Raw genomic sequence first — 25,394 nt, forward strand, 5'->3', positions numbered from 1 at the left:
TTCGTTCTAAGACGCGTGAAAGAGAGAGAGAGAGAGCGAGACAGCGCTGAGTGGGAAAACGGGGTAAGAATAACGACGCGCACCGCATGAGCGCATCCCGACCGGAACGGGACCAGAGAGTTTGTCCCAGTTCATCGTTCGGATGTTCGCTCCTTTCGCCTGATAAAATGGCAAACTTACCCCCATCCCCCTTTAGCGTCCCCACGTTTCCCGCCTCTTCCCCCAAAATTGTGCTTTTGTACGCGCATTTATTAATGATCGGGACGAGATGGTTCGTTTGCACGACCGCTGGAAAACTGGGGAAAGGTTTAAATTTCGAGTCTCTCGCACGAGTACCCGGACCGTGATGCATTGCATCCGAAAAAGGGATAAAAGGCTGCGCAAAAAAGTGCAAGTGCAGGCTGGAGTGATGGCCACGAAACTGATGACCCACCCGGAGACCGGTGGTTGGATGACTCTGCTGCACTTGCAATTCGTCATGACACCGATTTGCTGCGATTTTTACCGCTTCTCCCTTAGTTTCGCATCGTGACGAACGCTTCTGCCTGCCGCATTCCCACCCATTGCTCCGTACAGCTTTTTTTTGGGTTGATTTTCAGGTTTTAAAGTTGCCTCTTCCACCACCAACTTTTATGTTACTTCACGATTTACGCTACATTGCGGGCAGTGTGCCCTCACGATAATCAAACCCGAAATGGGGTAGAACCACCATTGCCTCCCATAAACGGGGTTTGCCGGGGGTCGCATAATGAACTCGTCCGATCGGGCGTCGACCGGGCCCAATCACGCTCGCGCCGGCGGGACAGTACCGTCCCAATCCGTGCAGCATAATAATCGGGCATGATGGGCAGCTCAATCGGACGCGTCGCATCGCGTCGTCTTTCAATCTTCATTAGGCCCCTCGTCCCGGGGCTCAGGGTGACAGGTTCACGAGCCGTCCGGCCCGTAAGTTAGCGCTGATTGACTTTTGATATTTGCGCTGATGCTGCGCTCGAGAGGTTTTGTGAGCCTCTCATTTTGGACAATAAATGCGTCTTCTTTTTAGTCGGCCCTGTCTGGACCCGCTTTTGGGGGTCAGAATTACAAAGTAGCATAAGCAACGGGGAGTGGCCCCTCCCAAAAGCATAGCTTTGTTTGAATTGGACGTTGTGTAGCTGGTTGAATTTAACGTTACACGCCGAGGGATGATATTTAAATTAATTTAATCTTCTTTGCCCCCGCGGCGCGCCATCATGAAGCCTTTGCCATACCGTAGGAAGATGGCGAGCCCGAAGGTGCGTTCTCCTGGCAGTAAAAATAGCCACGGTATGCGGCCCACAATCCCACAATCCCAGCCGACACCAAGCGCACGTTGACCGGGTTGACTTTGGCAGTGGAATGTTTGGTTCATTATGATGTTTGATGTTGTGAATGGATCGCGGTTAATTTGTTTGTGCGCTCGTTTTATGTCGAGGATTTAGCTTTATCTGGCCGATGGCACGATTAGCAGCATTGGGGCGATGCTTAGATAGCGGGCCGGTGCGAATTGATTGATGTGTATCTCTTCCACCACAGTGTGACGGATATCGGGATGAAAGGGAATACCAGAGCTTTCTGGTCGAGCGGGCCAGGTATTAATAATGCAGTCAGTAGGTTTTGGTGTTTGCTTTTTTTATCAAAGCCTAACCAACTGTTTGAGTTATACTGGGAGTGAATAATATATATCATTGCGGATGGAATGCATTGAATGTTGTATCATGCCATTTATTCATAGGACGTCATATTAATTGCGTTGAGAATAATTAAATTTCAAAGGAAAAAATGGGCACTAGAAACCATTGAAGAACCATTTTTCAAATGAAAACTGTAATTTCAATACATTAACAACTCAATTAAATACAAAGCTAGTATCAAACTAACATTTATTTCTTTGCATTATTTTCAGATAAAACAAATTGAAGCTAACGTTGAAGTCTAACGGTAAGTTAATGTCAAATTATTCTAAACGACACTTTTTGGCACTTTTGATATTAGATTCAGAAGACATATTTAATACTTTTTGTGGCTGAATTATTACACACTGGATCATTTCGATACAGTGGTAAAGTTGTCAAACACACGACTTAACAACACTTTATTTTAACCCGTTACAGGTTAAAGTTTCGTAAGATCCTACAATACTATATCCTACATTTATGGGTACAGTATTCTATAACAAATAGCAGACCTTGACCGATTCGGATATAATCTGATAAAAAAGAGTATAACCTTGAATATCGCGTAAAATGAAACGAATTTACTACGCAAAAATTGGTTGTGATCTAGCTGCTGAGCGTAAGATTACCATGCATTTAACCTTTGACCTTTAAACCTCCATAAAACAAGTTCCATACGTTTACACCTACATCAACTCTTGAAGAGTATGAAAAATCTAATCGTTTCGTCAAAGGCTTTAAAAAGAATACAAACTTGTTTTGCGATAGAAATCGTGCGATAGAAGCTTGGGCGAGCGAGGTACGGTGTCTTTTATCGTTATCTCTCCCCCTAGTCATGACACTATGATTAGCTTTACCAACAAAACCTGTCCATCTGGCTGGCTAGTTAATGGCCCATTAACATAGCAAATGATGGGAAATTAGACACACACACACAAAAACCCAAACGACGCACTGGCTTTGTATAATAAAAGTGCAGCTTTAAGCTTCGAGCGGGGTAAGCTTTACCTGTTCGCGCATAATCGGTGTTAATTTCTCATCCACAGCCTTGTACAAAATGCTGTATGGCGAGAAAGAGAAGAAGCTCGCGCGATCTTTAAGATCAATAACTAACGATACAACTTGGCCTGGGGCTCGCAAGGGTCGTAAAATTTAATTGATTTGATTTGATTTCGTAAATTTGGTAAATTGAATTCCCCAACCGAATTATGCGCACACACACACACACAGACAAAAGTGGAAAATGGGAGCATCCATGTATGTCAGCCATAAGTTAGCATCATCCTTTTATAATTTCACTCAATTCCCGTGAACTGGGAGGATTCTTTTTTGAGGGTATTGTCGGGAATTATATTTCCGCGAGCCACACAAAACGAGCTCATAATTAAGGTTAAGCGTGACGTGTTGGTTCGCCCAGCATTCCAGCACAGCACGATACCAATTAATGCCCTTTCAACGGGGGTGCTCATGTTGTTTACGAGCTCATAGCTTGAGCTCTTCTCCAGTAAAAAAAAACGAACCCATCTTCAATACGGTCGCTTTTTGGCATGCATAGTTTCGCATAATTATGATAATAGGAAACCGTCGAACCAGCAAAACGGTGTGAGGTCCAAACGGAAACCCGATCGAACCCCCCGATGGTTTGGGATCTTCGGACGCGTTCGATTTTGCATAAGAAAAATGGTAACGGATGCTCTAAATAAAGGCAAGGCTGTTCGTTTCTTGCTTCTAAAGGGGGAGTTTTTTTTCTAATGTGCTAATGTGTGCTGTGAATTTAAACAGCCCCAGGCAGACGACAGAAGGCGCCAGTAATATGAGAGACCGTTGGCGCGCGCGCAATGATTACCCAACGACAACGGGCGTCCCTTTTGTGCTTCCCAACATTGCTATGCAAATAGTGTTGTGTTGCAGGAGTCAATGTGTATGTGTCGAAGGGAGGAAGCATCGGAAAATGGGAAAGTCATTAAAGTGTACGCTACCGTGTTGTTGCGCGCCCCATGATGACCGATGTTGGAACGTTCCATTACAACGCAACTCCATTTGGCCGTGGCGTCGTGGCTGATGTTCGTCTACCAGCACTCCGTCAACAACAACAACAGCAACAAAAAAGAAAAGGCTTCAAATCTCTCGTGCATTGAGATGGATCGATTTCCGGATGCCGGAAAAGGGGTTTAACCCTAACCCACACTCCCCCACTGCATTTGAGTTCGACACTGGTCGTCCTGTTCGATCGACCACACTGGAATGACGCGAATGCGTGCAGGAGACTCATGTTGACGTTGTTGTCTTCCGCTGGCCCGGAGACGAAAGACCACCCGGGAACGGGAACCACTCCGAACCGGAGCATCTGTCCCTCGCGGTCGAACCAACAACGCGCGACATGAAAAATCTCTGTTCCGTAGCGTCGAACCAACAACGCGCGACATGAAAAAACAATCCAATTCCATACGGTTCGCTGTTCGCATTGGCGGCTGGCTTCGGATGGGCTGAACAGGGTACCCGAGAGTGCCTTGATTGCTTGTTGTAGTTGTTATTGTTTCTTGTTCTAACGACCCAGCGGGGGGGTTGCGATATAGTTCACGCACACACCCCGGGCACACCGAACATTCCCAGCATCGTCATGGTCTGATTCCAATTGCGAACCTTTCGATTTACGCTTGTACACACAGAGCTACACCACCAACCAAATCGAATTCTTTGCCGGCAAGTCCGCGGCAGGAGTAGTAGTGTTGCAAAATTCCGCTAAATCTAAAGTGTCGTGCCATGTCTGTACAGTACGCCGTTAGAATTACACAGCACAGCCGAACGGGACCGGCCGAGAGTTTCTCACACGTCACACACCTCCCACTGCCCGCGATGAAGCAAAAGGTGGATGGGAAGACCTTCAACACGTCCTCCCACTGGCGAATGGGGCGAGATTGAATTACACACTTGTCGCAGCGGCCCAATCGTGTGCGGATAATGTCCGTTGTTATTGTGCTAGGCGAGTAACTGCCACCCATCTACTGTCCTACCGCCAATCCCCCGAGATGGTTCCTCGACGGTTCCGCACGACCTGCTGCGAGCTGGGGCTGGGGAGGATTTAATGATTGAATGGTTCCGATCCGGTGGCGCCTGTTGCTGACTCGTCTGGCAGAACTTGCTGCCCGTCCCGTGCGACCCGGCCCTGCCCATCGGGACGAAGGCTAATCGGAACGAACCGAATCGATGATTACTAATGACGAATGATGTGCTTCTTCCCTTTGTTGTTTTACCCTATTTTCCGTTCCCCGGGCCGTGCCGTACCGCTGGGTGGGAATTGGCGAATAACGAACACGCACATCTTCCCCGAGTCCCGCGGTGCGAGGTGCCGGACGCACTGGAGAGGTGTCGGATCGCAACTTACGGGATATGAATAAGATCCCGTAGCTTGGATGCTTCTCGTCGAACAGAGCAAAAAAAAAAACAGTTTCGTGCATTAAAATCGGTTGACGGTGGCATTTCCCGCCGGGAGAATTCAAACCACCCCGACACGGGAGACTCCCGGACTACTCCGGTGTCAGAATAATGGCTACCTTATCGGCAAATAACTGACGTGCCGCGTTTTGTTAGGTTTTTTTTTTTGCAAATATCGCCCAACTTTTCCACAAAGTATTATTTATGATGCAAAAAGAAGAAAAAAGACACTCACACAGACACACAAATACAAGGCACATTTTCCTGCCGAGGGTGGTGTGCGGTTCACCATATTTTCATTCTCGTTTTTGCGGTGCTATGGCGGAGGGAACTTACGGTACTGTTTGTACTGGGTACTGGTTGTGTGTGTGTGTGTGGGGCGCAAAAGTTTTCTGACAGCTCAGAATAATAATGATCGGTCGTTTTGATTTCGCTGTGGGTACTTTGTTTCAGTTTGGCCAAACATTTTACTGCCCCGTGTGCCGGGACTACTGGGGCTGCGGTCTGGTCTGCAGTGTGGCCGTATTCTTTTCGTGTGCCATTTTTTTTTCTTCTCTCCCCTGCTGCACGTGGACTGTTTTGATGAAGTCATAACAAATTAATTGTAGCTTCCTTTGGCAGACCACTTTTTTCGGGTTTCGCAGTCAGCTCCAGACGATAGGGGGGGGGGGGGGGGGGGGGGTCGAAATTAGGCGGGGAGGAGATGGGAATTTTTGAAAAGTTTTCGTTTTAAAGGTTTTTTGGGGAGTGCAAATTGTCACAAATTGGGAGAAAGTTGTGATGGATGGATTGAAGCAGATAAGAAGCATTGGATGTTATTGGAGCTCTATTAAAGAAATTATATAGTTAAAACATTGCTCAACTTCTTGTTTAAAGGCCGGGCTACATTGATCGTACTCGCTAGTGTAATTTCGATTTTCACTAGCGCATCTGGCGGCGGCTGGTGGAAGCTTTTTTTGGTCGTCGAGGGAATGGTCATGCCGGATCTCAAATTTAAGTTGTTTTTTCATCGTTTTTTGATGCGAAAATGGCTGAAATACTTGCACAACATATTTATCTATCAATTACAAAGCTTTTCCAGTCCAGTTAAAGTAAAAAACATGGAAAAATAACGTATTTTCTGAAGCGGCTCCAAATTGTTTGGCAAAATGCTTCGGTCAGCCGCCGCCAGATGCGCTAGTGAAAATCGAAATTACACTTGCGAGTACATTCAATGTAGCCCGGCCTTAACATTTCTAGGCGAGATTGTTGTTGTATCCTCTTCAATTACTAATGACATGGGATTTTGCCTGTTCGCCTAAAATAGATCTCATTAATGCTAGTGATAGGTTATCTGTTGTCCATGAATTTATTAAAAAGTCTTTAGAGGGTATTCGTAACATGAAGAATACTAAAGCTACTAGCCTTAGTCTTGGTGTTGGGTCCATGAGTCTACAAATGTCATCAATTTTAAGATGATTGGAAGTTGCTTCTTGATGGCCATCTGATTACAGGTATTTCAGTAAACCAAGAGCTTACCTGTGTGTTGGGTCAATCTGTCTGAGGATCCGAACGTTCATCCATCGCCATGAACTGTCAAACTTAATTGATCTTGAGCTGTGTTCATGTAGAAGAACTGAAACATTATTGTGATGCATCTCGCAATCGATGAAAAATGTTGTAGATATTGGAAATTCTTCTTCTTTTGGCTCAACAGCCGTTGTCGGTCAAGGCCTGTCTGTACCACTTGTGGGGTTGGCTTTCAATCACTTTTTAGATAACCCCTCATAGCAGGATAGTCAGTCCTACGTATGGCGGCACAGTCTATTTGGAGCTTGAACCCATGACGGGCATGGTGTTAAGTCGTACGAGTTGACGATTGTACCATGACATTGGACCAAGACATTGGAAATTGACTCAGAAAACCCTGCACATTGATGTGCACATTCGTAAGTGACTTGAAGACCCCTGTTCTCGGAGAAAACTCTGCTTTAGCTGCTTGATTTGATCTTATTTTTATATGATTTAAAAATTGACTAGGAATTTTAAAATCATATAAAAATAAGGTCAAATCAAGCAGCTGAGGCAGAGATTTGAAGAAAATGTTTGTTTTTTTCCTGTTGCAGTCTGTTTAGTTGATAAAAAGTCAATCTTCAGACAACAGATACCAAGTTCTACGCATCAATTTTGGAGGATGTATGATTTTTTTGTCGTACCACGTGTTGTTGGCCATGAAGACTCCAAGCCTTGTAAACTGCATTCATTTGTAGATGATTGTCTGCACGAGAGTACATCCATATTGCATGCTTCCATATACCGTATCCATCAGTTAGGTTTACAATGTTGTTCAAATGTTTTGCTTCGTGCAAAAGAAACTAATGTTGTGAAAACGGTAGCAATTAAATAAATAAAATCACAAAAAATAATCTAATTTATTCAGCTTAGCGATGGGATTGTTTCAAACACCATGCTCCATCCATAGGGCATGCAAATTTAATCGAACACTACCGCGCTATCCCCCCTGCGCTTAAAAGCTTTCGACCGACAAGCATGCCATGACGATCGCCTGACGGCACATCCGAATTAAAAGCCCTTGACGTCTTCTTGGACATACACACGGGTCGCATGACGGTGCAAAAGGCCCACTTTTACGATCTTACCGGTGTGAAAACAAAAGCAGAAACAACAACCCTCACCTTCCCGCTTGACCATTCCCCTATTACGATCGACGGCCCTGCGTGACTGATTAACAATGGCGTCCCGCGCAACAAAACGGCGCATATGAATGTGATGCTGAAGTTCACCCGTAAACCGCAACGTGCACACGCGCACGGACATTGTTTTTATATTGGTTTGTTTTACGGTGCTTCGCGTACCGGGGTCTCTCGTTATGATGACGCACGCCGTATGAGAGGAGGCGGCAATTTTTGTTTCGTCCGTTATTGTGTCCCCAAGTGCCCGGCCCGACCGGTCGTTTCCCTTTCAAGGGCTGGGCCCTTTTTGCTCCGTTTCTGTTTGTACGTCGGGGGCGTATGGCACGTTTTTGGGGCCACGTTCGTACGGTTCCACATATCGGTCAGGCCGCATTTCGCTTTCGCGCTTTGTTGTTGCTTGCCGGTGATGGGAGCCCGGATCGGATTCGGGGTGGGGGTTCTTTGAGTTTTTCGGACGGGCGATTTGAGATTTGTTTTTTTTTTTGTTTTGTTCCCCTATTTGCTCCAGTTTCCGAGCGTTTTCCCTCTACACTCCACTCCTCTTAATCCCAGTGGCGATTCTTTTGAATGGTTCGTGGCTTCCCCGTTGGAGTTGACTTTCCCGACAACTCATTTTCCTTTTGTTTGCGGTCGCTGTGTGTCTTGCACAGCACAGCACTGCCTGGGGACGCATTGCTAGATGATCCAGTTTTCTTACCTTGTCCGGTGTGTATTGTTACGGATCTCGGGTGGTAGAAGAATGGCTAGAATGGGCTGTAAATGGGCTGGAACTGTCCGAAGTTACGAAGGGAGAAACTAAAGCACTAACACCCCCACTTTCGGGAGATACTTTCCCTGCGATGGAAGGAAAATCCCATAACCGTAAAGCAATTGTCTGTTTTTTTTTGGAGGAAATGTTTTACTCTGTTTGCGCTACAAAGCTTGAAAGTGAGCGAAGTATGGAAAGTGATCCAAAGTACCGAGCTGGAACAGGGCAAGGGAAGGAAGCAAATCAAAACACAAAACCCGACGGACCGCTTGGTCTTCAAAATTCCCACGGTTTCGTTCGATTTCGGGGGATGGCATGATCCCGAGATCAGCTCCCAACCATCATCACCACCGGCCTAGGATTTGTTTGTTTGTTTTCCGTTCTCAAACGCTCAGTCTGTTCGGTGCCGTTTTTGATTTCGATTTGTGGCGGCCGCTGCATAATTAGTGCGGAATCGAAAAAGTATGTTTTATCAGTTTAAAATGCAAATTCTGTGACCCACTTTTTTCCCCGTTTTGCGAAAGAAGCTCTTCCTTCCCTTTGCTCCTCTTGCCGCTTTCGCTCTCGGCTGTGCAAATATTTGTGTTTGATTTAAGCCATTGTTAAGAACCTGTGTTGTGCCCTGTTCGCAGCAACCGAAAGCCGGGATCAGTATGTAAAGCTTTGGCGTTTGTTTTTTCACCATCCAAGATTAGTTGAACTCTCGCAAAAAGGGGAAATCAGCTTCCTTTCAGCCTCCAGAAGAGAAAAAGCTTAAACAGACCAACTCATTTTCATCGCACACCAAAGAGAAAAAAAGAATCCAACTAAACACGAACTCCAAAGCGGCCTCCTTTTCACACAGCGAAACCCCGTTAACAAAATTGGCTTATATTGAATTAAAAATTAAAATTTAAAACACTTTTCACGCTTTCCACGGAAAAACGATCCGTCCATCCGTCCGCTGCTGGCTTGATGTGGCTTTGAGATTGATTGGCTAAATGAATGAACAGGGCAGCTCCACAAAACCCGCCCCAACCAAGATTATAGCGGCGCATTATTTTGCAACAACAAAAACCCGCTCCACCTTTCACCTTTCCATTTCGATCGCGTTCGTCGCTAAACAAGGTGCAGATTGTTATCATCATGCCTTAAAGTTTGAGCCATGAAAATATCATTAAGTGAAAAGTGTGGCGGCCGGGCGGTTGCGGTTTGCGAGCGTGCGATTTTACATTACAAGCTGTAACGACGAGACACGAGGTCCTGTGTTTACAGCGCGAGGAAGTCATCGGACGAGGTTTACCCTTTACAAAAAAGCTTAACCTCAGCGTCACAGCCACAAAGGAGTGTGTCGGAATATTTGGCTCTCTGTCGCTTATCATCTCCACCGCCTGGTGGTGCCATTATCTGCGGGTGACTGTTCGCCTTCCAACCTGTTCGAACCCCTTTTCTGAGGGGTAGGAAAAATCCTGCCAACCTCGCAAGAAAACTGGAACAACTTGCAGCTAAAACACTCGACTGGCGGAAGGAGGCAAAGGAAGCATTTTTGGGCGCGCCTTCCCACCAACCTGCGCCCAATGACTCACTGACTGACTGACTGACACAGGCTCAGACTGGGTCAGAATGTCAAACGGTGAGATGAAGACGAAATTGCTGCAGGCTTCGCTCCTTCCGCCCTATCTCGAAAGGCCATCGGTGGAAACTATTTGCTGGGCCAATTTGCTGGAAATTGTTCTCTCTGTGGCTCTGGCCACGACCCAACTCCGACCGAACTGTGCCCTTTTGAAGGGATGGTATGAGGTGGTTGAGACAGATCGCGCTTGAGATTGATACAATCCGCGGCATTAATATCAACCTGCTGGTGTGTTGTAGCCTTTGCCGAGGGCCGAGTGGGGAGTTCTGCCAGTAATTGGACGAGGACTTTTCATTCCAAGTAACTGGGTCGGTTCGATTCGTGAAGCTGATTTATTATTTTAATGTCGGTAAAATGGCTGTAAAATCGTGCACACAGAATGGTCGGGCTATCTCGCTTCTGGGTCCGAATGAATTGATTCCCAAATATTTAGCAACAGCAACATCAGGCTACAATTGGATAGAAGAGCTTCCTCTTAACAAGCCATCACATGTCCTCAACACTGAATCGTAATGATTTTACACAAGTAATGCTTCCTGCCGGGTCTACACAGCTCTAATCCTTTTAATCTCCTTCCCGTTCTGCCTAACAGCTCACATCATCAAAGGAGTTACTTTCATAAGCCTTGGTTTCGTATTTTACTAAAGCAAACGCCGTCCCAGGACAACGCTCTGCATAGAGCCGGCATTCAGGGGCAGATTAGTCTTTCAGTCCCTTCTCTTTCCCTCTCACTCTCTCTCTCTCTTACAGTCCATTTGAAGCTCTTTTTCCATGGCAGTAGCACAACATTTTGTGTAGTTTATCTATACCATTTACCAAGGTAACTAACCATTCCCAAACCCACCTTTATCGTGCCGCATGTCTGTCTGTATGTCTGTCGACATGCAATGGAACTCTTTTCACAGACTGCAAACTGCATCCCGCACATCCTCCGTCCCTACTCCCCCAAGCTTATTCCGTACGATCGAGCATGTTTTCGTTTCGGTACAAAATTGGCAGAATTGCAACTTAACACCAATTAAGTTGCCGAAACCACACACACACACACACACACACACACACGCACACAGGGGAATCGTTTCACTATGGCAAACTGTGGAGCGGGAAGAGCATTTCCCTCCTTTTGACTCCTTCCTGGGATGATGCACCAACGAACGGGGGCCATTGGTGGTCATTATTTTTCGGGCCCAGACCGTAGTTCTGTGGTCGCACTGAAGAAACACACACACACATACATACCGAGCGTTGCATTTTAATTGAGGGAAGAGCGATGGAACCAGGCTTTTATGTGCGCCGTTTCATGTAGGTTTCATTTTCCAAACGCTGCAAACTACAGCGAGCGATTGCAATGGAGAGTGGAAGGCAATTGCAACAAAGTCACATACAGTAACTTCTAATGGTTCTTAATTCTCCGTCAGTGCTTCCGTTTTTGTGGCGAGGGGGGGGGGACGGCGTGCGTCTCAGGGGAGCGATGGAGCCGTCGGAAGTGGCTGAAGAACTTCAAAAGGTACCAGGGCAAAACTGCACTCTATTATTTTAGTGCCGAGTGCACTTTGGAACGTCATTAGCTGAAGGAAGGCAAGGATTTCTTTGTCCTTGAAGGGGAGAAGGGAAGAGGAATCTGCTCCGTTACCGTGTAATGGTACTGTTTTAATAAGCAGAAAATGAAGGCCATTTAACACAGGAAAGCTCATTGCAATGGTCAATGGTTTCGAGTGCTTGGTAATGTTTCTGGGGCAGATGAAACAGTTTGAAGGTGAGATTGAATATTTCAATTTTTGACCATCATCGTCGTAGAAAGCGTGCTCCAATAAATGTACACAAAATGGAGCAAAAACACCGACAGTGCAACACCTTATGTGCTAGTACACGATGTAAATATCACCTTATGCGACGAAATACCAACCTTTTTTTTATTAAAAAAAAAAGCTACCCAAACAGCTACCCAACGGTGCAACCCCACTGCAGTAGTTGCAGACCATTATTAGCATGAACGTATACCGACACCGTTCAATAAATCATCCACCAGCGCCGCCACCGCCATGAGAGCGATATCGCTGGTGGGAACACACCTGGTGCCGTGACCAGGAATAAAATACGACGCACACATGGTTTCGAGTTCTGCCGGTCGGCGAGAGAGAGAGAGCTTCCACTGGGTCGATCATCTGGACAGTGTGGTTCAACCTGTAGGACCTAGCACGCACACGCAAGTTGTCTAACAGCAAAAAAAAAGGCAAACAACCAAACAGAACCTTTACTGCATTCTACGCCACACACGGTTTGGCAAACAAATCGGAACTGACCGACCGGTACAGTACAGTCAGTATGGTCAGTGTTGTTTTTTTTTCTCGTCTCTCTGTTGTTGTTTTGTCTCGCAACACAAGCACCAACACTAGCTAAACATGACGCTTATGGCATTATGCACTGGGCTGCTGCTGCTGCTGCTGGTGGTATGATTTACGACGGAAGTTTCGTCGACGGACGGACCCAGTACGGCCAGAGTTTATTATTAAAACTTGACCGACCCGGGCACTGTTGACCAGTTGGCATGTTTTTACTTTCCTCGTTCCCCGTTGTGTGAGCTCATAATTCAAGCTTTCCGTGTCTCCCGTTGGGAGCGGGAATGGTGAGGCTTACTGCTCTCGGATTCTATAGTAACTGTGTCTAGGGAGGCGCAGCAAAAAAAAAAACGAATGGGAAGAATAGCTTCCAGCTCGGAAGCTCAGAACACACACACACACAAAAAAAGAAGCAAAACTCAGACCGGACGGTTGGGATGGCAGTACTGAGACAATTAACTAATTAACTGTCCCCTTTGCTCCGTTGCCTGATCCACCGGATTCTACCATTTCCCCTCTGTCAACCTCTCCCCATCACAATCTGCACACAAAAAAAGGCCGCAGGATACTGTTGACTTTAATTTGTTGTGTTTTGCAACCATTTGCTCTCCCTCGTCTGCAGCAGGGGAACGGGCCCGGACAGAAAAACATTAATTCTACTAAAGCCCATCTCCACCCCCCCCCCTTGGGGCGAAAGGGAGGACACAAAAACAACTCCATTTCGCTTTCCTTATGCAAACGAGGTTAAGCATTCCATTTTAAATGCATTTTTCAGCACAACGCATTGGCAGTGGAGGTTTTGTTGTATTTCTGGTGATACAAGGATTTTCTCTCGCCGGTTGGTCGATCGGATTAGGCAGCAGGGATATCTGGATGGCTTACAGGCTTATTTGCTATTTTATACAGCATTGTGTTGTGTTGCTGCCGAACTCAGCAGGGAATGGGGTAGTGGGCTGGATTACAGCTTTCGCGTGGTGCAAAAACTAATTCGAAACTGCAACAACACACCAATCGGATGGTTCGAATGGTTCGCTCGTTTGCAAACACGATGTTTTACAGGGCACAGATATGGGAAGCACCATTAGGAAAATTACAGTCCCGGGAATGAAAGTTGGAGCAAAACCGAAATAGGGCCAAGCTTTTGCAGACAGACCAATGTTTAAATAGATATTTCCAGGGAGTGTGACAAAATGCGACATTCGTAACTGATGCTACAGCTATTATCAATTTACATTACTTATTAAAAGCGTTTTTTTAGTTTTACTGCATTTTCCTAAAAGCTTCTTTTACATCCTTGTACAAAAAAAATTGCCATTGTCGGCAAAAAAACAGTAAAACATTCAACAAGTTTTCACCCTCTTAGCACGCCCCGTATTTCACTGTCCCGTGTCGGCGAAGATTACTACACCTGGAAGCGTCAACGAAGCGCCAAAAAGCTTCCAGCGCACCTTTCCCCTTCTTAGCAGTGGGGGATGGAACAATTTGTTACCCATTTTTACACGATTTATTTTCAACGACTTTCCGCTTCCTTTTTTCCTTTTTCTCCGGTTTGTCAGCTTTATCAGGGGAGGGGGGGGGAGGGGGGTTGAAAAATTGTTTCCCCTCTATTCTCTCGGGAAGGGAAAAAAGCTCGCTCGGTCGATGCACACTCACACCGGTGCATTACTGTACATTGAACCGGAGCGGAGTTCACGGGTTGCTGCTAGACCTACTGCGATTGATGATAGTACTACAGCACACCAGCATCGCCGGGGCATCGAGTTGCCATAATGAAGGCGCCCTGTAAGTGCAGCACTGTAGCTGGTGCTGCTGCTGCTGCTGCTTCGAGACAGGAAGGAAGTGTGGTTTAAAAAGAAAACATAACAAACGAAAACCCACCAACCAACGAAAGGACGAAACAAAGGACGAAAGGCGACGTCATTAATTTATAGTGCCGCGCACCGACCATCGTTTGAACCATTTATATTGTGAAGCTTCCGGCCAAATGTCCAAAGAGAGTGGGAGAAAGAGAGAGAGAGAGAGAGAGAGCTGAAGGGGGTTTCGGGGCCACAAATCAGATCAAACCCATATCCACTAGGACTAAGAAGACGTCTGTTCGCAAAGGGAAGGACAGGGCCGTTCCACCTTGTCCAGGGGCGGTGAGAGAAGGCGCAATGCTGCATTTACACACAGACACACACACATATACACACATACGATACGATGTTAGGTAGGTGTCAGCGTGTGGCGTGAATCGCGCACCAACCCAGACGTCGAGTGAACTGACCTTTTAATGGTTTCGGTCTCGCACGCCATACCACACGGTGACCGGTGACCGAGTTTTGTGTCCTACCCCCCTTTCCCCTTAACCCTCCCATTCGGCAAAGCAAACAGTGCACCAGTGCATGGAATAGCGCCAAACCCGGGAAAAGCCGTACCTGGGCCGTCCCGGGGTGTTTGTAGAAGATAAAGTGAATAAATTTTACATTTTACTACCACCCCGCTGTACCCAGGCGCCTTTTTGATGTGCCAGAAAAGAGCGGAGAGATGTGGGGATTGTGCGGCGGGGGAGAATAACGTAAAACCTTGGGATCGGTCATGTACACGCCAGTCGGCCGCACGGTCGAAAGATCGAAAGGCAAAATAGGACACGTCCAGCAAAAGCAACTCCAATCTTGCTGTTTTCTTATACTTTGTGTTTGGTAAAGGCTCCCCAGGTGTGTCGGTACACCTACCAGCTAGAGATATCACGAGGTAAAACAAGCGACCTGCACTCTCTCTCTCTCTCTCTCTCTCTCTCTCTCTCGCTGTCACTCCATCACAACGGACAAACGACAAATTTTCCATCACATTCAATTTATGAACCTGAGCATGATAAATTCTTTCAATCTTCACTCCACAGTCCACTACCGCCACCCGCACCAGTTTATAATTGATGGATGCGCGTTTTCCACGTCGCAAAATCGTCGTTTTGGCAAACGCAGGACACGGACCGGTGAGTTAGTAAGAGGAAGCGTCCGGCAGGCCACGGTTCGGTGCAACATTATCCGCCCGACCGGATCAGTATTCCAAAGGTCCAAATTTCCGAGAACTCCAAGCGTTCTGTGTGTGTGTGTTTTTGAATGTGATTGTTATTGTCACATTAGAGCGCGACCCCCAATGGGTCCACAACAAAATTTGCCATTTGTCATTAGTGATGTATCAATCAAAGCTTTAATGAAGTTGTCATGGTGCTGCGTTTTGATGTGTGCATCGTTAAAATAACACATCAGCGCGTGAAGCGCCCGCCGTTTCGATTACAGCACGATCATCATGCCGCAATGCCAGCCTTTTGTTGCCTTACCTTTTGCATAAATTGCCGAAACGGTGTTTCGCTGGAAGTAATAAAGCTAATTAAATAACAGCTCGCATTACGGATACCACCGCCTCAATGTTCTTAAATACTAGGACTGGAAAGAGGTCCCAGTTGTGTTGATTGGCTACTTCAAAAGTTCCCACCGCACACACGGAGCAATTAATTAGTGCAAACGGCATGCGAGCGAGTATCGGTGAAGATCTCTTGAAGTGCAGTTTGAAGCCCTTCTTCGGCGGGGGCCGTAGGGCTGCCCGGCACATCGCAAAGAGCCTATCTCAATTAAGAAGCCTTTGCAGTACGATTATCATAGGCAAATATTTACCTACCGGGAGTAGTTTGCACACGCCCCTGCACTCTCTTCACGGTACCCGTCCACGGCACTCTGTTGATGACACTCGGTGGCCGATTTATGGCTAGCCGGGCTGTAAATTCTACCAAGTTGGAGCGCCCAACTCAAAGGATCGTAAAAGCTTTGGTCCAGTGTGGTCAAGGTTCGTTCTTTCTCTCTTCCTCTGTCACTGTCATCTCTCTTTACGGTTCCTAATTAAGCGATCCATCTCTCGGACGGTGGGGTCGGACGTTCTCATAACCCCTCTCACTACAGCCTCACCCCTGTCCGGGATGGCTTTTGATGTTGGAATGGGACAAGCTCGGTGTTTGTTTGCCGAGTCGGGCCGACTGTTTTCCTTCTTTTGCTCCAGCCCTTCTTGTAATGCACTTCTCCCCTGTACGGAGCGTGTGCTGTGTCGTGTGTGTTGTCAAACCCGTTGTCATGGCAAGCGCATCCTTTCCGCGTATGTTATGAAGACATTAGCGCAAACTGCACCGCACCGTGAAAGGATGTGCTCGGCGATGATGATGGTAACATTATTGTCAGTAACTGTTCTCTCTCTCTCTCTCCAACTCTCTCTCTCTCTCTCTTTGTCCTTCTCTCTCCCCTGTAATGCAACGAATGTGGTCACAAGGCCACCAACTTCCCGTTCGGTCGGGCACGTTTGTTTGAAGTCAGTGATACCGGCCAACAGTGCCGAAGGGTATGGACCTTGTGTTGGATGATACACCGGTACTACCCATGCCTGCAAACCCATCCGGGATTGGACTTCCCCTCTGCCCCCTTTTGTCTGCACCACCCGTACGCTTAGAAAATGGTGCAGAAACAAAAGCTCTCCCCCGTGCGCCGCGGCACATCAATTATCTGTCATTTTACAAGATCTCACCCGTTGGTTGTTGCTCGCCCCGGCCTGAAGTGAAAAGATCGCGCGGCACCCCAAGAATGGCAACAGCTCACAGGCGAACTTGACATTCCTTGCCGGGCATGGTGTGTTCTTATCGTCCATCCCCGATGCAGCTCGTTACAATCATCGCCCATCCCAAAGATGGGATGGAGGAGTCCTCCTTCGCTGCTTCGACGTGCCTGTCAATGCTGCCGCTGCAACTAGCTGCACCGATCCGTGATCGCGTAATCCCCCGAAGGCCGGCATGCCGGCAATCCCTTATCCTCTGTCTCTCTCTCTCTCTCTCTCTCTCTCTCTCTCTCTCTCTCTGTGTAAGGGCGATTAAAACGGCGATTGTTTTCCATCGACCGCTTTTGGGGTGGTGTGTCTTTGCTTCAAAAAACCGCACACCAACGAACGACAAAGTAAGGCCTGGCTGGGGCGCGCACTGATTGCGTTTCCGATTGGTAAAATCCTCACCCCAATCCCCTTTTTCGACGTAATTGTTTCCCTTTTCGCCCCCCCACGGGCACATCTTCCCGCTTTCTCGCATCTCCGTTAGCAGATCTACAGAACTCTTCGCCCGTCCGCCGTGAATCGACTTGCAGAATCGACGGCAAAAGCGTCGTAAAAATTCCCGTCCAATTGAGCTTGATACACGCTCCTTTCCCCCACCCCCCGAAGGGTGCCGATTGGCAGATAAAACGACATCTTCAGCTACAGTTTCGCTCTCACCAACGGCCAACGGCCCCAACGGTGGTCTAGGGGCGCGAACTGCTCGCAGAGAAGCGGGCGGTAGCGTTTGCCCTCTAGCTGGCAAAAAAATTATAATTAATGGAAATTGAACGCTAAACGAGTTGATAATGGTTTTGCTTCCCATCTCCCAACCTCCCCTCCCTTCCAGCCCTCCCAGGGTGTGCATTTATTTTCACTTCTTACGTCCACCCTGCATGCCTAGCGAGATGCTTTGCTACAGCCACCGTTCTGTGAAGAGTTTTACAAAAAGATCTTGCCGCCTTTACAGGGGTTTCCAGAGGTTCTCATAGCTGTGGGACACTTGCTTGACCCTAGTGGAAGTGAACTTTTTGCAACGAGAATTGGACTATGTGATACCCTTTTTAAACAAGCTTCTTGTAAATTCTTATTGGATTTGCCCAATACGGTTGCTATAGAGTCCAATTCCCATGACATAGAGTTCTATTTCCCCTTAAGAAGAAGTGAATGAAAACCCCTGTATCGCCCTCGGGGAAGAACCGGGATAGGAGAAGCACTGAAAGCTCCCACTTTGGCCACATTTCCCCCCCTTTTTTTTTTAAAGATGACAAGCCGGACAATGTGGAAATACGCGCAAAGAGTCCGTCCTTGAGGCAGCGGAACATGCTAGCGATCGCGTTCTGCCCATTTGCCAGCAGAGTCAGCGAAAGGGCACTAGCGGCTTGTGTGTCCTTTGAAGGCCGCTCCACGGTTGCGGAAGTTTCACGCCGCAAATCTTCGCCGTCACGGCAACAGCTTTTGAGTTAATGCTACCAATAATCACCGACGGATGTGGCGGGCGTGTCTCGCCCGTAATGAGTGTGCAAAGAATTTCCTCCTTTTCCTAAAACGCCACCAACCTCAAATGTGACGACGTTTGTTTGATTAGTGGGGTGCAAGGAAGTGAACATTTTGTTAGCCCAAACAGTAACTAAGTGGATCTGTTTTGGGGGAATTCCACGACCTCCACGAACTAACCTAACAAACGGCGGCTCAGTTGATTGCCGGAGACGTCGCGATCGCGTTGACAGTGGTGGATCGTGCCGTTATAACAAATGTTACTGGTTCGATGTGTTCAGTTTTGAAATGGTGCTGCATTTCTGTATGTATGAGATTAGGCCTTATTTCTGCATCATGTTTAAAACAAATCGGCTTGCTTAAGACAAAAAACCTGGCTTGACAACGACTTCTGATTGATGAAGTTGTTTGTTCACATTCAGTCGTTTGTTGCTTGCTTTTCAACACGGTTTTTTGTTGTTGTGTTTAGTCGTCATCCACCCAACGAGAACTAGAAAGCCATCAATAATCCCGTCCACGTCCGTGTAGGTGATGACTGCGTAAATATTACATCAGTGCGGTGTTTTTGTGCCTGCTGTAAAGCCCTGTCATCAGGTTCCTTCAGTTCAGCACGCTCCGAAGGACGACCACTCCAAAACGGGAGAAGAAAAGCTTCACCAAGCACAAGGTGCTTCAGGTACTGCACTTTATTATGACGCCCCTATGATGCCGATGCAGCGCTTCTTTTGACAAAGTGAACCGTGACGCGACCCTTCCCCGTAGTGTAGTGTTGGTGTTAGTGTCCCTCCCTTTCGAACAACTCAATAAACACCAACCAACATCGGCCCAGAACTAAGAGAACTACAGGGAATTTCCCACGAAGTTTCAAGACGGCGCAGAATGACGCCACACCAAGCGCGGGCCACTCCCAGTGTGCCTCGTTCAGCGGGAGTTCAGAGATCTCTGCCGACTTTATTGATTGCACACTCGTTCGTGCCAGACACATTCCAGCTCGGACACAAGGGCCCATCCACGAGGAGCTTCTCGTGTGCAGCACACCGAGGGGAGCCCGCGTTTTTTTTTGTTGTAAATGTTGAATGAAAAATGGCACCGCACCAGCCCTCCATCAGAGAGAGAGAGAGAGAGAGAGCCCTCCCGAACGGCCACAATTTCACACCTTTTGCTACCGCCACCGCCGGTCCTCGGCCAATGGAGGGCAGGGCGTGTCCTGCAGTGCTGCCAGAGTCGGATCCCTATCCCTAAGAACCGATTCAGAACCGACTGGTGAAAACCCGGTCACGAACCCGTGTGCCTGTGCTTCTCGGTCTCAAATCGGGCGGATTTGCCAATTACTCTTTTGACTGTGTCATATATTTCAACATTTGCTGCACGCCCTTCTTCCGATCGTGTGAATGAAGCGGCGGATGGTGGATGCCCGTTCGGACCCCGATGGCGCTTGCTGACCTACCCTAACGGGAACGGGAACTATTTGTTGTGTTTTTTTAGCTGCCTGAATCGTGAGTCAGGTTGGCAACAGGTTTGCGAATTACAAACGGGGCGAGGGCGGCCCACAAGCGAAGGTGTGCCCGCACTCTATTAGCTTGCCCGCTATTGCCTTATTTATTTCCCTACCGTAGGAGGGAAGCTTTGATGGTTCAGCCGCGAGAGCTTAAGCAGTCCTTCTCGCCCCCTTCTGGGAATGCAAAGGCACACACACACACACACACACACACACACACACCACACACACACACACACACACACACACACACACACACACACACACACACACACACACACACACACACACACACACACACACACCACACACACACACACACACACCACACACACACCACACACACACCACACACACACACACACACACACACACACACACACACACACACACCACACACACACACACACACACACACACACACACACACACACACACACACACACACACACACACCACACACACACCACACACACACACACACACACACACACACCCCACACACACCCACACACACACACACACACACACCACACACACACACACACACACACACACACACACACACACACACACACACACACACACACAAAGACTGAAATAAGGGAAAAAGGGTTCACAAAAGGGAGGGTTTTTTCCTCCAAATTCCCATCACTCTTCGCTTTTCGTTTTATCGCTTCGATCGAATGCGATTGATTGGGCGAGTCCTCCCTACGAATGGCGGGAACAGGAGAAACAGGTTAAACTGTACTCAAATTCGCGGTCGCTTTTTGGTGCTCCTTCGCAAACCTTCAAGCCTTCAAACATAGAAGAATATTTAATATGCAAGAAGAAATGGTTAAATAAAAAGCTCTACCAACTTCTTGCATTGATCAATCATGCAGATGGATTGCTGCTGTAGACAATGGATGAAGACACGCTGTTTAATTATCAAGACAGGGAGGGTAGACAGGAGCGAATCCTTTTTTGCCGCGACAGCTTCATTTGTCACGCTTGTTGCGCTGCTTTGTTGGTGATGAATCGGGTTCGATGAATCATTTTTCCTCCCCCAACCCTCCCCCGAAGTGTAATAAGAAAAGCCGGTTGCTCAGCCGGTGGTTTAATGTAATACCCGGCGAGCGAGAAGTGAGTGAATTAATCACCCTGATTGCACCCAGTGTACCACACAGCCAATGGCGCTCTCCCAATCGGGGTCGATATTGTTTTAATTGTTCGAAAAACTGTGTTGCCGCTCTTTTGATGTATTTCAGGCCATTAAATTGTGTTTGAAGGCGTTTGTTCTTTACTTTTTTTCACACGCTCTTTTTTGTTCCAATCGCCTCGCGAACGTGCCAAACGCACGCGAACCGAACGGCCCAAAACCGCCGCCGCAACCAATTCCAATTGCAGGCTAATTATACGGATGATGATGATGCAAATTGCTTCTTCGATGATATTTCTCCCAAAAGCTTTGTTCCTCACGCTCCATAGCCATGCCATGGCAATGCTTGGAGCTAAATGTTCCAAAGCTCCCAGGTAGCGCGGACCTTTGTTTGGTAAACTCGCAGCAACACAGTCGGCACAGTCATTATAATCCGTTTGCAGCTCATCTTCAACTCCACCAAACAACCACCACGCGGGGCACGAGCGTGAGCCAATTTGAACATCAAAATGCCGACTTGTGCCCTCCTTCTTGCATCTATTTCAGTTTTCTTTTGAGCAACAATTTTGTAACCGAATTTGTGTGTGTTTTTTCCTCTCTCTCTCTCTCTCTCTCTCTCTCTCTCTCTCTCTCTCTTTCTCTCTCTCTCTCTCTCTCTCTCTCTCTCTTTTCACTTTCAGCTTAAGCGCCTGTTTTTTTTTTGCATTCGGAAATTCCCACCAAACCAACGAAGAGCCATCCGGACTGGATCGTACACCACCGAATTCCAATGACGACAGCGAGAGTGTGATCCTCCGTCAGTTTTTCGGAAGGCGGTTTTGCTGGCCCAGAGGCTAGGTTTTGGATGTTGCCAAACCGATAATGACCGTGAGGTCTGGCTGACGACGACGATGATGATGCTGGAACGATGTTTGCGATGATCGTAATGGAAGCTGCAGATCACGCTGACCATAATAATGATGGCCGTGCATATGAATAACTAGGAATAAGGGAGCTCTCGTGTGTTCCACAGTTCCTGAGAAGAGATCATCGTGATTATTGTTGTGTTGTCTGTGTGTGTTTTTTGTTGTTGTGAAACAGTGGATTCATTTAATTTGCCGTCCTTAGAAGAGGAAAAAAGAACTTAGGATCTTCTCTGCACACGCAAACAAACTCATCAAAGACGCACGATCATTTCAAGAAACAACAAAAAACGATCACCAACGTCCTAATCCTAATGCCCGCACAAGAGATACAGTGAGTGAGCCGAAAACTGGAGATTCCGAAACGGTTGGTGGTCTCCCATTATTAGGTCAAAGTGTATGAAAAAAAACGGACAATCCAGCATTGCCAAGTCATCCCTCCGAATGTGCCAGCGTGCGTACCGTGTTGTCTGATCCGCGTGCCCGTTTGTTGCGGCAACAGTTTAGTGCCTAAAAACGATCGACTCGTGTGCGTGTGCGTGCTTGTGTGTACAAATTAAGAAGTGGCATTAGCTTTAAGACGTTGTAATCTAGCTTCAGTTTAACCGTTGTGGCTTGGATCATCTTCAATCTTTCTCCCTGTACACCGCATTTCAACATCCACAGTCACCATGTTGAAGAACATTCACGAGCGTACCGTGAAGAAGTAAGTGCGACATGATGATCGTATGTGCTATTCACTGTTCCAACTAACATCTAACTTTGTCTTTGCGTTTGCAGGGTAAAGGGTAACCACTATGTGGCAACGCACGGTCGCGATACGGTAGATCTGCCGTACGCGCAGGCCAACCGGGGCTACTCGACCGATGGCGAGGATAGCCAGCGGGCCCCCTCGGAGCGCACGCTGTCCGAGTATACGGTGGCGAACGAGCGAGCCACACCACCGACTGCGCCGGCCCGCAAATCACGCCCCGAGCACAAGTACCAGAACAATGGTGGCCCGCGGCCGCTCTCTAGTCCACCGACGCGCGCCCCACCGAGGGCACCGTCCGCGCTCAGCTACGATCATGGTGGTGAAACGGGCAGCGATATCTACGTCACATCCGCGGCCTACAAGGCACCGTCGGAAATAAGGTAAGCGCAATGGTCAGGGGGATATGGTAACGGAATCAGTTGCTGGGATGGAGTAGGTACTGTATCGGTTTCTAGAGCAGGACAGATTCGTTCCTTGACCGACAGGATATAGTTCTTATCAGTTCTAAGACTAGTATGGGTTGGGGATCAAATCCAAGCTCAGTGTGGGTTCATCAGCAATTCCAGAAACGGATGGGTTGGAGATCACTTCTAAGAACTGTATGAGTTCTGTATAAGTTCTAGGATCTGTTTAGGTTCGGGATTAGTTCCAGGACTGATATAGATTCAGAATAAATTGCAGAAGCATTGAGAGTTCCGGATTACTTCCAGGACCGATATGGGCTGTGGATCATTGCAAAGGATCTGGGATAAGGATATGTGTGAGGATCTGAGTGGGTTCAAGATCAGTTTCAAAAGCCTGATGGCTTCAGGATCTGTTGCAGAACCGGTAAAAGTACAGGACCAAAACCAGCGTCGAAGTTCAGATACCAGTATGTGATCAGCTCCAGGTGATCATGATGAGGTCTGAATATATTCCAGGATCTGTATGGGCTTCATGTATCAATTCAAAGACCTATGGTTAGTAGATCAATTCCAGAATCGTCCTAGGTTCAGTATCAATTCCAGGTCTGTTGTGGATTTGATCACCAGCATAGGCTCAGGATCATTTCCAGGACAGGAATATAGTATGGTAATGCGGTATGTAGTGTAGAGCAAATCAGAAACGGTCTGTTCCAAGATCGGTATAGCTTCAGGAGCAGTTTTAGGGAATATTAATTCCAAAGCCAATATGGGTTTAAGTATCAGTACCTTATCTAGTACACAACTAATGGCAACTTCTTCCGTTCCAGTCGTTACAGTGCCCACCGGACGCATCAATCCCGCGGACCGCGCAGTGTGTACAGTGTTGCCAGCACGGCCAAAACGGGTCGCAGTTCGCGGCGTCACGGTGCCAAGGTAGAGGCCATGTCCGCCCCGAACCCGTTCTGCCCCAACGTGAAGGGTGTTTGCTGTCTGATGCTGCTGCTAAACCTTGGCCTAATCCTGATCACACTCGGCTTTGTCATAGTGATGCAGTTCATGGAGCCACTGTTTGTTTGGTGAGTGACGCTTTAAAGCCTTCCAATACGAAACCTACTAACAAAGTTCTCATCACTCCACTCCTTCACAGGATCCTGGGCGTGGTGTTCCTTATCTTCGGCTTCGGCACACTGATCGGCAGCATGATCTACTGCGTGATCGTGTGCCGGGATGCGAAGACACCGTCCCAGCTGAAGAACGAGGACCTCTACTGGACGAAGCATTGGCAGAAGAGCATCGGCTACACGCCGCAGGAGATCGACTACAAGACGGATCGGTTCGACGAGCGCGATCGATACTCGGACCGGTTTTCCGTTAGCAAAATGAGCGGCAAATACTCCGATCGCGACATTACACGGTATTGAGGAGTGTCACGTTATTACGATTGTTCAGCAGTCCAGAGAGATGTAAAGGGGGGGGGCCTTACGTTTTATCATCGTGAAAGGATTTTTAATGCAAAAGAATTACAATTTAATGCTTGTTGTACTAGACAGGTGCCAAACACCTTGAACCAGCAGTGAGAGTTACTTTTACACGCATTAATGCTAACTTATATCGGAGGGAATTGGTCCCCCCCCCCCTAGAGTCTTTATCCTTTCACAGCCGTCCAACCCGCTGCAAAACCAAGTTACTAACCATTTAAATTAAATGATTTCGCAACGATTTTGTCACACCACCGCCTGTGTGGTACGTGTGTTTAGGTGTCTCGCGGAAGAAGATTAAACGGAACGAACGAAAGTATAACTTTAACTAGTTGGTAGGGAATTTTAACTTGAAGCAATAATCGTAACCTGATTAGAAGCATAGAAACCAACACAATCCAGTTAAGTTGACGGTTGATAATGATAACTATAATAAAAATAAAGGTAATCGATTAAACGGCCAATTATAACGAACGAATGAATCCGTCCTCTGCGGTCCTTTTTAAAAAAAAATCACTCTGTAAATAATCCAACTTTAATTTAATGTAATAAAGGAATGAATGTTTTTTTTTAATATCATCATAATTGCGTAATGCA

The 25,394-nt window shown here is 47.3% G+C and overlaps 1 protein-coding gene across 2 annotated transcripts; it reads left to right on the forward strand.

Annotated features, from left to right (window-relative positions):
- The first annotated feature begins 1,919 nt into the window (after window positions 1-1,919).
- LOC121592159 lies at window positions 1,920-25,378 on the forward strand. 2 transcript variants are annotated; one of them, XM_041913532.1, is made up of 6 exons: window positions 1,938-1,959; window positions 15,403-15,495; window positions 21,940-22,867; window positions 22,942-23,295; window positions 24,147-24,395; window positions 24,467-25,378. In XM_041913532.1, the coding sequence occupies exons 3-6, from the start codon at window positions 22,833-22,835 to the stop codon at window positions 24,738-24,740; spliced, it is 912 nt and encodes a 303-aa protein (XP_041769466.1). In that variant the 5' UTR covers window positions 1,938-1,959; window positions 15,403-15,495; window positions 21,940-22,832; the 3' UTR covers window positions 24,741-25,378. The 2 variants fall into 2 exon arrangements, with proteins under 2 accessions (XP_041769467.1, XP_041769466.1); XM_041913533.1 differs by lacking the exon at window positions 15,403-15,495 and having other exon boundaries at window positions 1,920-1,959.
- Window positions 25,379-25,394: the final 16 nt, after the last annotated feature.

Source organism: Anopheles merus, chromosome 2L (genome assembly GCF_017562075.2).
Source record: "Anopheles merus strain MAF chromosome 2L, AmerM5.1, whole genome shotgun sequence".
NCBI lineage: Eukaryota > Metazoa > Arthropoda > Insecta > Diptera > Culicidae > Anopheles > Anopheles merus.

What these genes read in the sequence shown, in the direction of transcription:
- LOC121592159 (XM_041913533.1), top strand. Translation starts at nt 22,833, where the DNA reads ATGTTGAAGAACATTCACGAGCGTACCGTGAAGAA. An exon ending in CACGAGCGTACCGTGAAGAA is followed by an intron (nt 22,868 to 22,941) that starts GTAAGTGCGACA and finishes TTGCGTTTGCAG; the next exon opens with GGTAAAGGGTAACCACTATG. An exon ending in AAGGCACCGTCGGAAATAAG is followed by an intron (nt 23,296 to 24,146) that starts GTAAGCGCAATG and finishes CTTCCGTTCCAG; the next exon opens with TCGTTACAGTGCCCACCGGA.